The 16,012-nt window shown below is 31.9% G+C and overlaps 1 protein-coding gene across 1 annotated transcript; it reads left to right on the top strand.

Annotated features, from left to right (window-relative positions):
* Window positions 1–1,479: 1,479 nt before the first annotated feature.
* LOC111913136 (probable serine/threonine-protein kinase PIX13) lies at window positions 1,480–5,655 on the top strand. The gene is made up of 6 exons (XM_052766089.1): window positions 1,480–1,761; window positions 1,980–2,299; window positions 3,186–3,321; window positions 3,401–3,543; window positions 4,176–4,299; window positions 4,720–5,655. The coding sequence occupies exons 1-6, from the start codon at window positions 1,662–1,664 to the stop codon at window positions 5,049–5,051; spliced, it is 1,155 nt and encodes a 384-aa protein (XP_052622049.1). The 5' UTR covers window positions 1,480–1,661; the 3' UTR covers window positions 5,052–5,655.
* The last annotated feature ends 10,357 nt before the right edge of the window (window positions 5,656–16,012 follow it).

Consider the following 16,012-nt stretch of genomic DNA (forward strand, 5'->3'; position numbering starts at 1 on the left):
GATGGTTTAAAATAAAAAATTTTATTGGTATTTTTATAGGACATTACATCTAGTTATTTAATATGTGGGTAGGGGATAATTTCATTCAAAACAAATATTTCATTATATTACAATAAGTAAAATGACATCATTATGACAAAAAAATTGAGATTAATCATTTAAATTCTTCTAGAATAAATAAATTCTTATAAAATAAATATGGTTATTTGATATAAAAATAATTTATAATGCATTTTTGTTAAATGTTTAGTTAGATTGTTTGATTAAAAAATGAGTTATCTTTGTTAAGGTTTACTTAAAGCCTAAGATATGTAACATGAGTATTTAAGAACACATTATGAAATGTGATATATTATTGTAAAATTGAAGGTGCAGTAAACATGTTGGATAATTGCAAAAGAAATTGGGTTAATGTTTTTTAAATATGATAAATGACATCAAGTAGATGTATTATTATTTTATTGTATTTTCGTAGAATAAACATGATCGGCTTAATTATATTGCATTTTGCTAAATTTATTCATAGACCTTATAGTATGTAACGTTATTCTTGTAGAATTTAATATGGCATGTGATATGTAACATGAAGTGCAAGATAAATGAAATGATAATACATGATAGTTTTACGAATATTCACTATTTTTAAAACTAATATGTGATTTATTCTGGTAGAATAATCATGATATGTTTCAACAAATATGATTGTTACAATAGGTCAAAAATCTTATAAATAAGAAAGAATTGCATTCAAAATAAATAGGCCATTATATTACAATAAGTGAAATGCCATCATAATGACAAAATGAATTAGGATTAATTAATTCAAAATCTAATAGAATAAAAATGGAAGTTTGATTTAAAAAAATTATTATTCACGTTTACTAAATGTTTACTGAGAGCCTATAATATGTAATACGAGTCTTAAAAATGCATTATGAAATGTGATATATTTTTGTAGAATTGAAGATACAATAAATATGTTCCATAAATGTATAAGAAATTGGGTTAATACATTTTAAATCATAAAAAATACTTCAACATTCGTAGTTGTATTAGTATTTTACTATATTCTTGTAAAATAAACATGATTGATTTAATTATATTGTTTGTTTATTAGATGTATTTGTAGACCCTATGGTATTTAATATTAATCTTGTAAAATGTAAAGCCAAACATGTTATGTAACAAGGAGTGCAATATATTCTAATGATACCAAATGATAGTTTTATGATAAAATACGTGTTTGGATCGATTATTTATATTTAATCTTTCATAAAAAAAAAAACTCTCCAGTTTTCTTTGGGTCGCAATCCTTACGAATAATTGGATTACAAAAATATTTTTTGGACAATTATGTAATTTTTTTTATACGAGTGAATAAAAGCAACACATTTTGATGAGCAAAAGAAAAGCGACGGCAATTGGCCAGCTAAGACCATACATTGAGAGTTTGACACCCACCATGAACAACGAATTCATTTTCTTGGAAAATTCCGTATTCATAACTGTTTATTTACATCGCTTTCCAAAGTCCAAGCAAATATACCCTTACAAACCAATATTTAAATAACGTAATCAGTTTCTCTCTCCAAAATTAGGCAGACTCGAAGACTAAATCACCATATCATCATGGAAAGATAGCAACTGAATTTTCATCAATAATGGGAAATTGTATGAACGTATCTGCTGCTGCTGCTGCAGATGCTAATTCCACCATCTCTGCTAATCAAAGCTCCAACACCAGACCTTCTTCTACTACAGGTTGGTTTAATTTCGCTTATTGATGCTATCGTATCTTCAATTTCCTCGTTTGCGTAAAGTTATCACATGGGTTTTGTCTGTTTCTTCATTTATTGGTCAAATAGGATGTTCAGATTTTAGATAAGTTACCAATTCGGTGACTTCTATATTTGGGAATTTCTCACACAATCAAAATTCAAAACCCCCAGATTATTTGATTGTTTAATTGGGTTATTCAGGGACTTCGATTAGTACGAGTAATGGTGTTGGAAATTCAGCCACAAGTAGCAGCGCCGGCCACAGCCGGTTTTGGGAGGCTACTTCACCAAACGGTGAAGTGTTGCCGGCGGCGGATTTGAAGGTGTATTCGTACTCAGATTTGAAATCTTGCACTCGAAATTTCAAATCCGATATGGTTTTGGGTGTTGGAGGTTTTGGAACAGTTTACAAGGGTTGGGTGGAGGAAAAGACAATGTTGCCCTCCAAACATGGTACAGGAATGATGGTTGCTATCAAGAAATTGAATCATGAAAGTGTTCAAGGCTTTCAAGAATGGCAGGTGTGTAATCTTTATTGCAACTTGTTAACTTTTGGGAACAAAATTTGCAGTTTTTTCCTTATTTGTAGCGAAATCTATTTTAGGAAAGGTTAGCATTAAAAGGGTATTTGTTTCCCACAATGTTGTGTTAAAAATCTCAAAAAAGATGTGATCTTGCGTCTTTTGTCTTGTGAAGATGTGGAAACTCTTTCCATTTTTGGTAAAAAAACATGATAATACTTTGAAAGACATTTTTAGGGTTAGGTTACATAGAAATCCAAAGGCAACTAGGTTTGGTTATGATGAATTTGAAATAGTAGCAACATACACTCACTATTTTTCTTTTCTTTTTAATTTTGTTACTTAACCATGAAAATCGATACTCAAAGTCAAAAGTCAAACCACTGACTTTACAAAGTTGATTATATTGGGTATTTTGACTGAAAAACCCATAAAATGTTGACGTGCCATTTATTTTTATAGTGGTTTTATGAAAGTTGGATGGGTTATTGACTTTTAGTAAACAACATCTGAAGTCCACTAATGAAATTAGAAAATAAGTGAAAAGTCTCATGTCCCTAACATTTTCCATTAAGTTCTTTTTTTGTTTCTCATTTCCTTTCTATTTTTATGTTACTGATAACTTTGGTGCCAAACACACCTTCACGGATGCCAACAGAATTGGAATTCAAGATTCCATTCCATGGCGAGTTTGGTTGCCAAATGGATAGAATTCAGTTCCGTTGCAATCCTTCAAATTACATGTTGCATGGGGATAAATTCAATTCCATTGTTTTTTTTTTTTCTTATTAAAACACCAAATTATCCTAAATGATATTAATTGAAATAAATAAAAAGAAAATTTCAATTATATATATTTACATAACTTTCTTGAAATAAATTGCAGTCAGAAGTCAACTTCTTGGGGCGTCTTTCACATCCTAACTTGGTGAAGCTTCTCGGGTATTGTAGGGAGGATATAGACCTTCTACTTGTATATGAATTCATGCAGAAAGGAAGCTTGGAAAACCATCTTTTTAGACGTAAGGAATTTGACATATGATGAAAAACGAAAACCGAGGGTCATTTTCGTCAAATGCTGAAACTTGTTTGGTTTTGCAGGAAGTTCGGTGGTTGAACCGCTTTCTTGGGATCTTCGGCTTAAAATAGCGATTGGTGCGGCTCGAGGGCTAGCTTTCTTACACAGTTCGGATGATAATGTGATTTATAGAGATATTAAGGCCTCAAATATATTGCTTGATGGGGTAAGAGTTTTATAATTTATATAATCTCATACTTTATTTATATTTAATTTTTACTTTTTTGTTTTTAGATTTTTGATTGCATCTTTTTAAGTCCTCCACTGACATTGATGTCAATTGAACAAAAATTGCAATCTTTTGTCCTACCCAAAAAGGTGGAACATGTAATTGCTCTCGATCTCTCGTCTGTGCAAAAGACGTAAATGCCCTCCTCATCCTCATCATTGAAAATAGCAGTCGAAAGCTTGTCCGGTCTCATCCTGTACAAAAAGACAAGATGAGACTATGCTAAACTGACAAGCTTTCTAGGGCTATTTCTGGGGATGAGGATGAGGAGGACATTTACGTCTTTTTCACAAACAAGAGATCGCGAGTACCTGTCCCACCTTTTTTGTGTGGGACAAAAAGTTATTATGTTTGTCTCATTGACATTATTCCTACAATGCATGTCAAATGCAGTACAACATGTTTTGTCTCATCCTAAAATCTTTTTAGCAGTGTGTACCTTCTGCATAATAAAATATGAAATATTCCTCTTTTAGCCTCATGTTTGGAAAATATAGCATGCGATTTCTCTTTTTTGTGGTATGGAGATTTACTTGATTATTGATATTTTATCTTTTGAGTATTTGTAGAATTACAATGCAAAGTTATCGGATTTTGGATTGGCAAAATTGGGTCCTTCGGGTGGAATGTCACATGTAACAACAAGAGTCATGGGGACATACGGGTATGCGGCTCCTGAGTACATTGCTACAGGTAACCTCTCATTTCTTTTTATGTAATTTTTAACAACACAAATTTTATTTTAAAAAGTTCCGATTTTAGCTAAAATTGTAATGTTACCCATTTAACTGTTACCAAAATAATACACACAAACCAGAATTTACCTATTTTCAGTTATAATCAATACCCATATAGATGCACGAGTCTTCAACTCATCGCATCTCGTTGGGCTATTGCTTTCAGAGTTATTGAGCTAGTTTATTACTTTCAGTTTGACCAAAACTGAAAGCTATAAACTAGCCAAACTAGTTTACAACTGAAAGTTATAAACTACTTTATAACTTTCAGTTGTTGGGTGAGTGATACAAATGTTATCACCCCAAACTAAAAGTTATATACTAGCCATTAACTCTGAATCAACTTAAAAGTTATATATTTATATGAAAATTTCAGGTCATTTATATGTGAAGAGTGACGTGTACGGATTCGGTGTTGTGTTACTCGAGATGATGTCTGGATTACGGGCGCTTGACACAAAGCGCTCGGGCCCACAACACAACCTAGTGGAATGGGCGAAACCATTGCTCCCAAATAGAAAGAAAATAAAAATAATAATGGATGCAAGAATAGAAGGCCAATATTCAAGTAAAGCAGCAATGTTATTTGCCCAACTTACCCTTCATTGCCTTGAACCCGAACCCCGAAAACGGCCTTCCATGAAAGAAGTAACCGAATCCCTAGAGCATATAAATTCTATGAAGCTTAAGTCCAAAGGAAAGGCCTAAAATTTTACTCATTCATCCTATTTATATAGAAAATTTTTTTGTAGCATTTTGGGTTTTTTGTATTATTTATTTTTGGAAATTTGCATGTTTTTTGTCTTTTACCTGAAAAGCTAATGCAGATTTTTTTTCTTGCGGAAAAACCATTATTAATTTAATTTTTTTATTTTTCATTTAAATCGTTATTTACCTACTAAAATTGGTTAGCATGTTACAATAATTTAACCTACATAAGGTATATCATGCTAGATTCTTTTAGACTCTTAACCGATTTTAGTAGGTAACCACTTAAATGAAAAATTAGAAAAATCTGAATTATCAATGGTTTTCTGCAAAAAATAATTAAATTCATAATGGCTTTTTCAGGTAAAGACTGAAAATGTTGGGGCTGATTTGAAATTTGTCCATTATTTTATAGCCATGATCATAGAGGGAATTAAACACCTAAAACTGTGTCGTTTTGGGTGTTGTCTCAGGAAAACTGCATAGATAGTTGTTGTGTTGTGTTGTGTTTTTTTTTGGGTCGTCAGTTGTTTGTTGTTTTGGGAGTTTCTTTGTATATGTTTTCTTGTGAATGATTATATAATATATGTGGTTATTACGAGTGCGCCTGTTGTGAATAGAATTATATGGTATTTTGGTGATGCCTTGTAGTCTTGTATAACTTGGTATTGTTACTTTTTTTTTTTTGACAACGAACTATTCCAATTTCCACTTGTTCAGTTTAGATTGTTACAAATTATTTACAAAGTCTAATAATTAATTTGTATGACCTTGCCAACATGGCATACAAAATGTATAAACGTCACATGGGGAAAAAAATAATCAATCAGATGCAAAAATAAAAAAAATATGGATTATAAGAGGAGGAATCAGAGATATTAAGGGGGAGAAAAAGTTGAGAAGAATAGGGGGAGAAAAGAATATAATTCAAAGCTTTAACGAGTTGTGAAGCTAGTTAATAGTTATGGATATAGTTGTGAAGGCAGATAAGTTGATAAAATTACTAAGACGCCCAACAGTGAAACATTGAATACTCTCAAAAGTCGATTCCATAGTTTAGAGATTTCATTATTTCAAGGGAAGATTAACAGCTTCACGAATCTAAGTTACTATAATATATGTATTATAATTTATACAAATACACTCATATTTCATTCCGAATGCCTAACATGCTATTTGATGGATAAAAATGATGCATGAAATGAAGAAATTTAGGGGGAGTTTGTTGTCAAAATTTATTAAAGCGCTCAAAATATGTTCCCTATTTTCGGTTCATTCAAACAAAATTTCCAGTCAAAGGTCTTGCTATACATGAGAAATTCTAGAATAATATTTGATAACAGCCAACTAAACGTAAAAAGTAAAACATACGAGTTGCAAAGACTTTTAAATGATTCCCACTTCATAATTGCTTCTACTTTTCCGGGTCAACCTTGATACATTTGTAGTTATCCGTATGACCCATGAACTACACCTCTCAAATAATAATAATAAAAAAAAAAACTTAAAAAATTCCACATAAAGCGTTTCCTTATCAACAACTCCAAAACTTCTTGCAATTGTGTTTCGTGTTCTTCCTCGGTTTTCATATAGGTTGAGATATCATCAACAACACGATGATTAAACAATTCAACACCTCCAAAACTTCTTGCAATTGTGAGGCCCTCGACAAGGAATTTCAAGTAAGACTCTAGTGGAGGATATGCACAACTTTGCAACACCCCAACATTGTTTTACAACAATAGTCACCTTAAATGCTCTCTTAATTTTTCTATCTCTAGAGTGAATTCATAGGCATCTATCATCATAATAAGACTCCACATCGATACATCAATACCCTTAATGGTCAAAAGATTGAAAGAATATATATATATATATATATATATATATATATATATATATATATATATATATATATATATATATATATATATATATATATATATATATATATATATATATATATATATATATATATATATAGGAGTGAGAACAAATGAGCACCTAAAAGGTTGAGAACTCGAGAACGGATCTGAACCATCTAAATATTCAAATGTGAGACGATTATCAAACGGGTCATTTATGTAAATTCTAGAAACAATTGGTATTAAAGTGTAACTTGTAAAGGTCATAAGGCTATAATGGTAAATTGCAATTTAACTCATTCCTATAATTTCTCAATCTCTCTCCTAATGTCGTTCAAATTACTTCCCCCCTCTCCACCTCTCTCTCGTTCTCTCTCTACATACCTAGGGTTCAATCTATTAACTGTTTCATCGTCTGCATTCTACAATTTCTTCTTCTCACAGCCTCCCTCCATCGCACCATCTCTCTCGCAGCTCGAATCAGACCATCTTAAGCCGCCAACTCAAGGCTTTATGGTTTAGTCGGCTTCTCTGGTCTTGCATCGATTTTGCTCTAGCCGCCGATTACATACCATGATCTCTTCCTCCCTCGGCCATCGTTTTTCGCAGTCCTATTCGGACCATCGCACCATGGTGGTGTGTGTATCACCGCAACCCATTTAATCACAGTGATAGAATGTTCCTTTCTCCCAACGACAAATCTGAAAAGAATTGAGGAACTAGGGTTCTTTATGACTTGCCATTCATCAATTTCTCCCAACGACAAATCTGAAAAGAATTGAGGAACTAGGGTTCTTTATGACTCGCCATTCATCAAATTCTCCTTACACCCAAGGGTACAACCAAGGGTCGCTGACTTACCTATTCCGCCGTCCTTCCCGTCACCGGTATGCACACATCCTATTTTCTTTATTTTTAATTCTGTAAATTTGGAAGGCCCACCTGACTTTGTGTCATTGATTTTAGTTAACATTTAGTTTTACAATATCAATATCATATGATTGATTACTAAGTTAATCGATTGTGTATTTTGAATTGATGCATTTTGTTTTGGGTGTTGTGAATTAAGAAAAGCGGAATCAACATGATTGTCTTTTGGTGCTTCTCTTGGTTCTCAGTTTTTTAAAATTAGGTAGATGTTCATAAAAAACCAAAAATCACTTTTCTTATATCAACTTTATTTTGATACATTTCATTCAATTTTTCCACGATTGATCTCTTTTTTTGAAGTATTATTATTAAAATTTGGTTTTTGTTAGTGTATGTTTTTCTTTTACTAATCTTAGATTTAGTACGATGACAGGGAATATGGTTATATAATCATAGATGACTAAAACATGAATTATAATTTGGAATAATGTATGGCAAGTGATTTATTTATAATCTTATTCACTAATGATTAAAATGACCGGAAATACATTAGGTTTGTGGTTTTGCAATTGTATTTTAGTATAATAATTTTTGTTTGGGTATTAATTTGTTGTTTTTTTGACTTATTCACTATGTAACAGGACGAACGAAGTGCAATGAACTTGATGAATTTTCATGGTTTAGATGTGCACTTGGGATATCTATTTTCATATTTCTTATTGCGATTTTTTTTTCTCTTGAATGTGTTTATAATTTGTGAAGATAATTGTTATATATATATATATATATATATATATATATATATATATATATATATATATATATATATATATATATATATATATATATATATATATATATATATATATGAGTTCGAAGTCTTTTAATCAGTTATGAATATAATTGCTTTATATATATAGTCATTTATGAAGGGTTTCATCATTTATGAATATAGCGTTTCATCATTTATGAATATACTTTATTCATCACATTTATGAAGGGTTTCATCATTTAGTACTTTATTCATCACATTATTTGTTGTTTTCCGAATATAAATGAAGTGTTTTAGTCTTTTAAAGATACAATTGTATTTGATTTTTTGATTTTCGTATTTTGTTTTATTCATTTATGATTACAATTGTATTCATAAACAACAATATATTTTATTAATGTTTGAATATAATTGTATAAAAATATGATTAAAGAAAAATAATTCAATAAATTGGTAAATTTATATTGTCTACTATTCACTTCTAAATGAGATTTTGTATGAATCAATTGAAAAAAAGTTGTTTTTTTAAATAGTTAGATAAAAAAAATGTATGAATATTCAAAAGCCATGTTAAAAAAAACCTATAAAATTTTTTTTATCAACGAAAAAAGAAAAAAAAATGATTAATTCGCTTTTTAGGTAATTACTTTAATGATCGCTAGATTTAAGAAAATCATAATTTAAATTAATATGTTCAAATTTAATTTAATTAAACAATGTTTAATTTACCCTTATAAAATAATTGGCACAAAAGTATTCTCGCGTTCTCAACCTTTTAGGTGTTCTCATTTGATCATTTCCATATATATATATATATATATATATATATATATATATATATATATATATATATATATATATATATATATATATATATATATATATATATATATAATGGTCGCTAGATTTAAGGAAATCATAATTGAAATTAATATGTTCAAATTTAATTTAAATGAAAAATGTCTAATTTACCCTTATAAAATGATTGACACACAAGTGTTCTCGCGTTCTCAACCTTTTAGGTGTTCTCATTTGATCATTTCCCTATATATATATATATATATATATATATATATATATATATATATATATATATATATATATATATATATATATATATATATATATATATATATATATATAGAGAGAGAGAGAGAGAGAGAGAGAGCTAGGTTCTTTTGTTTAAACTAATTATTGTGTTATTGTATGCATAAATGTGGGCCAATCAAAATTAAACAAAAAATAAATAATTAAATAAATAAATAAGGGTAATAAAGTAATTTTATAAATAACTTCCACAAACACATCCTAAAACTATGCTAGTTATTTTGACTTTGACCTAATTTCTTCTCATTCTTATATACACGGCCGTTCGCTATCAAAAACTCTATTCCACCAAAAAGAAACTTCCACCGATCCCCCATCAATAATTGAATTCGATTTCTGAATCTGAATGTACCCATTCATCTTCAACCGCTCATTAGATCGAGCTAAGGGATCAGTAGATCAATGGGGACAATCGACGGGATCTTCGTCGACAAATAAGCAGAAGCAGCTCACGAGGTAAGGTGGCTTCAATCTTCGATGATCTGCCCTAGGCATTCTTGATCTCATCTCCGACCATGTCCCTCCAGTTCACCATCGTTGCCAACCCTTGAACCACATCCACCGAGTTCCTCCGTCAACCCTTACATCCATGGTTTTTGTCGTCGTACTGGCGTGTCTTCTCAATCGCCACCCCAACGTTGCACATTGCATCCGTACGTACTCTGTTCTCTCTTCTCGATCATCTCTATTTAACAAAAAATAGAGATGCCTGAATGATTTTGAGATTCACGCAGTACACATGTTCTCACATCTCCATTAAAGTGCCCATAAAGTTTTCCCATCTCCATTGAAGTACCCATTAAGTTTTCCCCAATTCTTCAGGAAGCTACGTCTATGGTCTATATGCACATCACCATGAATTTACCCTAAGAAGCGGAGATACCAAAAGAAACTATGATGAAAAGTGCACCACCTGTTTCACCTTCATTGTTTTCAGAATCCCAGAAACTATGATGAAAAAAGCACCGCCTGTTTCATCTATTTAACATATATGCATAATGCTGATGCATCGAATTACTCAATTTATGTTCATTCAGAGCCTAGTTTCATATTCGATGAAACCACCACAAGGTCAAGCTTCTTCTACAATCGACAGTTAAGCAACAACATCAAGGTAATCAAAGATTCCTCTTTATATTTCTTTCCTAATGTTCTATAAATTCTTTATCTTTATAATCATCAAATCAATAGCATTCAAATTGTCTCTTATCTTGTGAAATGATTTCAGTGGTGATGTTGCAGGTAGATTGGGGTGAATCAACCATGATTGAAGCCGAAAGATTGCTTCTTCAAGCAGCTCTTGAAAATCCAGCAAACTAGAGGTTTCTTCTCTTATCAGGTAAGTATATCCTTAAAAGACTGTTGTTATAGTAGCTATAGTTATAGCAAATCAGAGTAAATAACCATTTTACCCTTTTCCTGCTGTTGTGTTCCCTTGTACAATTTTACCTATATTTACAACTATCTCATGGGCTCTTCTAAGAGTTTCATGGACAGGTAAGTGGGCAACCATCTCTTGTAATAATCCCTTATTTTAAAATTTAAATTAAACCTCTCTTTTTTTCATTCTATAAAGGGTATATAAGTAACTTTACTCTGGTCTGTGTATTGATCTTGGGTTTATGTTCTTGTGTTTAAGCTTTCTTGATATGAAAGAAGGTCGCTCTAATCCTACGATGTATTCTATTATACCAATGAGGAAATGGCGAAAAGGCTCACATGTTAATTATATTTTCATTTTAAATATTATTATAAAACTGTATGCAAATGTACATATTTTTACAATTTTATTGGTTTTTTAAAATGAAAATTTCGGTGGACTGCTTTAATTCAAAGCCATGCAAAAGTTGTTGCATATGATGACGTCATATTAAAAAATATTTTTAATGGAGTCTAATGTATGATGATAAAAGAGGCAAATTTGGTCTAAAAGCTTGAACTCTATACTAAAGTTATGTGTTCTGAACATGTCAATTGCTCTAAAAGGTACAGTTTGTTCTTGACTAGTTTTTTGGCTGCATTTTATGAATTGATTCATATTTCAATTTATTTCTTTTTTTTTTCTAATTTAACACTTCATTTATGTGGACAGTGCAGGATCTTGACAAGGTTGAATTCTGAAAAAGGCATCATGTATGTTTATGTAGATGATTCAATGGATGCTATTAGTGAGATTCCAATTCTATTGGAATGGAATCACGAATACCAATTATGTTGGAATGGAATCACGAATTCCAATTCTGTTGGAATCACAGAAGTTGATGCTTGAAGAACGGACCACAAAATTGAAACGAACCACATTATTCTTTTAGAATGTATTAGTAGTTGTTAGATTTTGATGTTTTCTTTCCCGTTTTGAAAGATTTTTTAGTTTTATTCTTTAACAATAAATGTATTTCTTAGCAATTGTTACATGTATTCTATAAGAATTAATATAATTTTTGTTTTAATTCTTCAATTGCTGGTTCGAGAATTTGTTATTCTAAAAGAAAAATATGTTCAAGAATATTTTTATTATTTTATGGTTCAAGATTTTTTTTTTATTTTTGAATATATTCAATCATATTCTGTCAGAATATTCGAATTAAAAACCTAATACTCCCTCCGTCCCAAATTGATAGTCCACTTTTGACTTTTGAAGTCTTTTTTCTTCAACTTTGACCTTAAATATTTTTATTTGTGTTATATATTATTTGATAAAACTTATTACAATGAAAAAACATTTAAAATACAATTCATTCATATATTTTGCATCAAGTACTATTATCTATCAAAAACAAAAATATTTAAGGTCAAAATTGAAGAAAAAAGACTTCAAAAGTCAAAAGTGGACTATCAATTTGGGACGGATGTAGTAATTCGTAAAATCAGATTTTTAAAATTAATAGAATCTATGATCCCTTAAAATATGCAAACTTCTTTTATTAAATCTATGTTAATTGACTAAAATACCCTTCTAGTTAAACTAGATGATATTTTTCAATTATTTTTAATTCAATAATATGTATTAATCACTTTCTTAAAATAAGTAAAATGATTGGCCCATATTTATGCATACAATAACACAATAATTAGTTTGAATAGAATAACCTAGGCCTATATGTAACGATCAACTTCTGAGGTATTAATTAATTTAATTTCTTGAATGTTAGTGGGCTTTGATTGGTAATTGTCATCTTGGATTGGATTAGACCTTCATGATTTTTAGGCCGAGATGTAAGCTGCCCGTAAGCCGTACGCGGGGCGTAGTGCCTTTAGTTTGCGCGGGTTGTGAGAGGCGTACACGCAGCGTACCTAGAGGTACGCCCAACGTACACGACCAGGTGGCGAAACCCTAATTTTAGGGTTTGAGACGTATTTAAACCCCTTTATAGCCTCCCATTTAGCCTCCTCACTTATCCTTCACCCCCAGAAAACCCTAGTTCGTTCCTTTCTCCTTGTTTGTGTGTGGTTGATCTTTTGGGCTTATTTTTGTGAAGAAAAGTTGGGAAGAAGAAGAAGAGAAGTGGAAGAAAGAGAACTTGAGTACCTTGAGCTCAAGGATCTGGGATCATTCCTTCATTTGGCATTCAAAAGAGGTATAAAGCTTCCAACTTTCCTCTTGTAAGCTTAGATCTAGGAGTTTTTGGAAGTTTGGACCTTTTAGGTCCAAAGGAAGAACCTTTATCATGCAACTTCGTTTTTGGAGCTTAGGATTGCTATCCTTGAAGCTCAAAGTGTCCCCATAGCAGTAAAGTTTCGATTTTTGTGGCTTTCATGAAGCCATGCATGATATATAGCCACCTTCTTAGTAATAGATGGTTGTTTTTAGAAGTTTGAGCTTAAGGGAGTCTTGTAAGCCATCAAGTAAGCAACTTTATGGTTTAAGATGTGGGATAAGACCTGGATCTAAGATTTTAGCTTTTGACTCGGATTATTAAGCAGTTAATGAGATTTTTGGCTTAACAGGGCTATACGTTGGGCGTACAAGGAGGTACGCGCCGCGTACAAGCCAACAGCCAATACGCTCAGCGTACCTTGGTGTACGCCCCACGTACGCTGCCAGTTTGGGCTTCGAGCATTTGGGCCTCAGTGTGGGCTGAGTTTTAGACTTAGGGTCTTTGGGCCTTAGTGGCCATCAGAATTCAGTTGTTGTGGGCCAATGATTAGTATTGGGCTTGAGTAAGGCCCAATAAAGGGCTTTGGGCCCAATGGAGCAAATTGGGCCATTAGTGGGCCGATAGTGGGGCCATAGTTGGACTTGGAAGGAATTGAGGGTTTGGGCCATGTTGTGACCCATGCCATAGCAGGGGTAAAATGGTCATTTTACCCATAGGAGAATCCCTATTCTGATTTAGTATTTTATTACCCTTGATAGCCGGGAAGCAGCTGGAGCAGCAGTCAGGGATTTCTCATTCAGGAGTCCAGCCGTCAACATCATGAGGTGAGTTTCCTTCCAATAGGAAAGGGTCTACGACCATAATGCCGGCCCGTTTAGTTAGCAGTCAGTTCTGGACTTTGGTCTGATGTAGTAGTTTAGGGTGCTTGATGTCTTTGTGATTCAAGCATATCTATGTGTTATGTGTTCCGGACTTCAGTCTGATGCAGTATGCAGTATATGTGTTTATGCTAGTTGATATGTGTTTATGCTATACTATGTTCAGTCAGTTCCGGACTTTGGTCCGATGCAGGGGACAAGGTCCTAGTCAGTTCCGGACTTCGGTCCGATGCAGTTAGTTCCGGACTACGGTTCGATGTAGGGGACAAGGTCCCAGTCATTTCCGAATTTCGGTCCGATGCAGTTTCCGAACTTCAGTTCGATGCAGAGGGCAAGGCCCTGGTTAGTTCCGGACTCCGGTCCGATGCAGTTTCCAGACTCTGGTCCGATGCAGTGGGCAAGGCCCAGTATATGTTTATATGTTATTACATGGTATGTGGTAGTTTAGGGGAGCTCACTACGCTTCGTGCTTACAGTTCAGTTTTGGTTTCAGGTACTTCCGCAAGTAAAGGGGAGAGATCTCGGGATGATGGCATCGCACACACCACAACTTCAGTTTTTGTCCTGGGAGTTGATTTAGCTTTTTATAGATATGATTTGATACAGTCTTGATACAGTTTTCTCGTGAGACTCTGTTATGGTTTTGAGTTATGGACGTATGGGTTTTTATTTTATGGTATTGATCTAATGATTTTAGTAATGAATAAACAAAATGTTTGGGTCGTATTTTGGGTCATTTCACTATATATATATATATATATATATATATATATATATATATATATATATATATATATATATATATATATATAGGGAAGAGTTATATGGAAAATGAATGATTAGGGCAACAGATATTTGAACCAATGAAAACATGACAACACATCACTTCCACAATACATTACTTGTGAAGAAAGAAATGGACACGTGTCATTTGATTATTGGTTCCGGTAGATGTTGCCCTAGTTATATGGAAAATGAATGATTAGGGCAACATATATTTGAACCAATGAAAACATGACAACACATCACTTCCACAATAACTTCCACAATACATTACTTGTGAAGAAAGAAATGTACACGTGTCATTTGATTATTGGTTTCGGTAGATGTTGCCCTAGTTATTTGTTTTCCATAGAACTCATTCCTATATATATATATATATATATATATATATATATATATATATATATATATATATATATATATATATATATATATATAGAGAGAGAGAGAGAGAGAGAGAGAGAGAGAGAACACCACCTATGATACATTACTTAACTGCCAAACATAACTTACAAATTGTAACCGCGATTGAGGTGATTCATATCTACATAAAGAAGAATTAATTTTCTATAAATTTTGTGTTTTATGTTTGAGAAATAGACTTATTAAGCTAATTAACTTTTGGTTTGTTTACATCTGGATAACTATCTTTTTTGTTTGTACACATCTAGGTAACGAACTTTTTGGAAATGTTCACATATGACCATTATGACCGGCTGTAGCAGGTTACATCTGGATTTAATGGTCATATGTGAACACTTCCAAAAAATTCGTTACCTAAATGCTAGAAGCTTGTAGTTTCAAACAAGACTTTCTATTCAAAACAGAGTGTTTTGTCAAACATTAGAAGTTAAAAACTCTCAAATGCCCTAAACACTCCGTGCTAAACATGTCTGATTAAATCTTAAAAATTTAATTTTGGGAAAATTATATATATATATATATATATATATATATATATATATATATATATATATATATATATAGTAAGTACATTAAATTTAAAACAAAATGGATGAATATTATAACACCCAAAGTTTTGAAAACCAAGAAAGTAAAGGAAACCCTAAAATTAAGGGGGACTCGG

Source organism: Lactuca sativa, chromosome 8, assembly GCF_002870075.4.
Source record: "Lactuca sativa cultivar Salinas chromosome 8, Lsat_Salinas_v11, whole genome shotgun sequence".
Classification (NCBI taxonomy): domain Eukaryota; kingdom Viridiplantae; phylum Streptophyta; class Magnoliopsida; order Asterales; family Asteraceae; genus Lactuca; species Lactuca sativa.

Bases quoted from the DNA above. Each gene is read 5' to 3' on its own strand.
- LOC111913136 (XM_052766089.1), top strand. From the start codon at position 1,662: ATGGGAAATTGTATGAACGTATCTGCTGCTGCTGCTGCAGATGCTAAT. The intron at 3,322-3,400 runs GTAAGGAATTTG...TTGGTTTTGCAG, and splicing joins GGAAAACCATCTTTTTAGAC to GAAGTTCGGTGGTTGAACCG. The intron at 3,544-4,175 runs GTAAGAGTTTTA...GAGTATTTGTAG, and splicing joins CAAATATATTGCTTGATGGG to AATTACAATGCAAAGTTATC.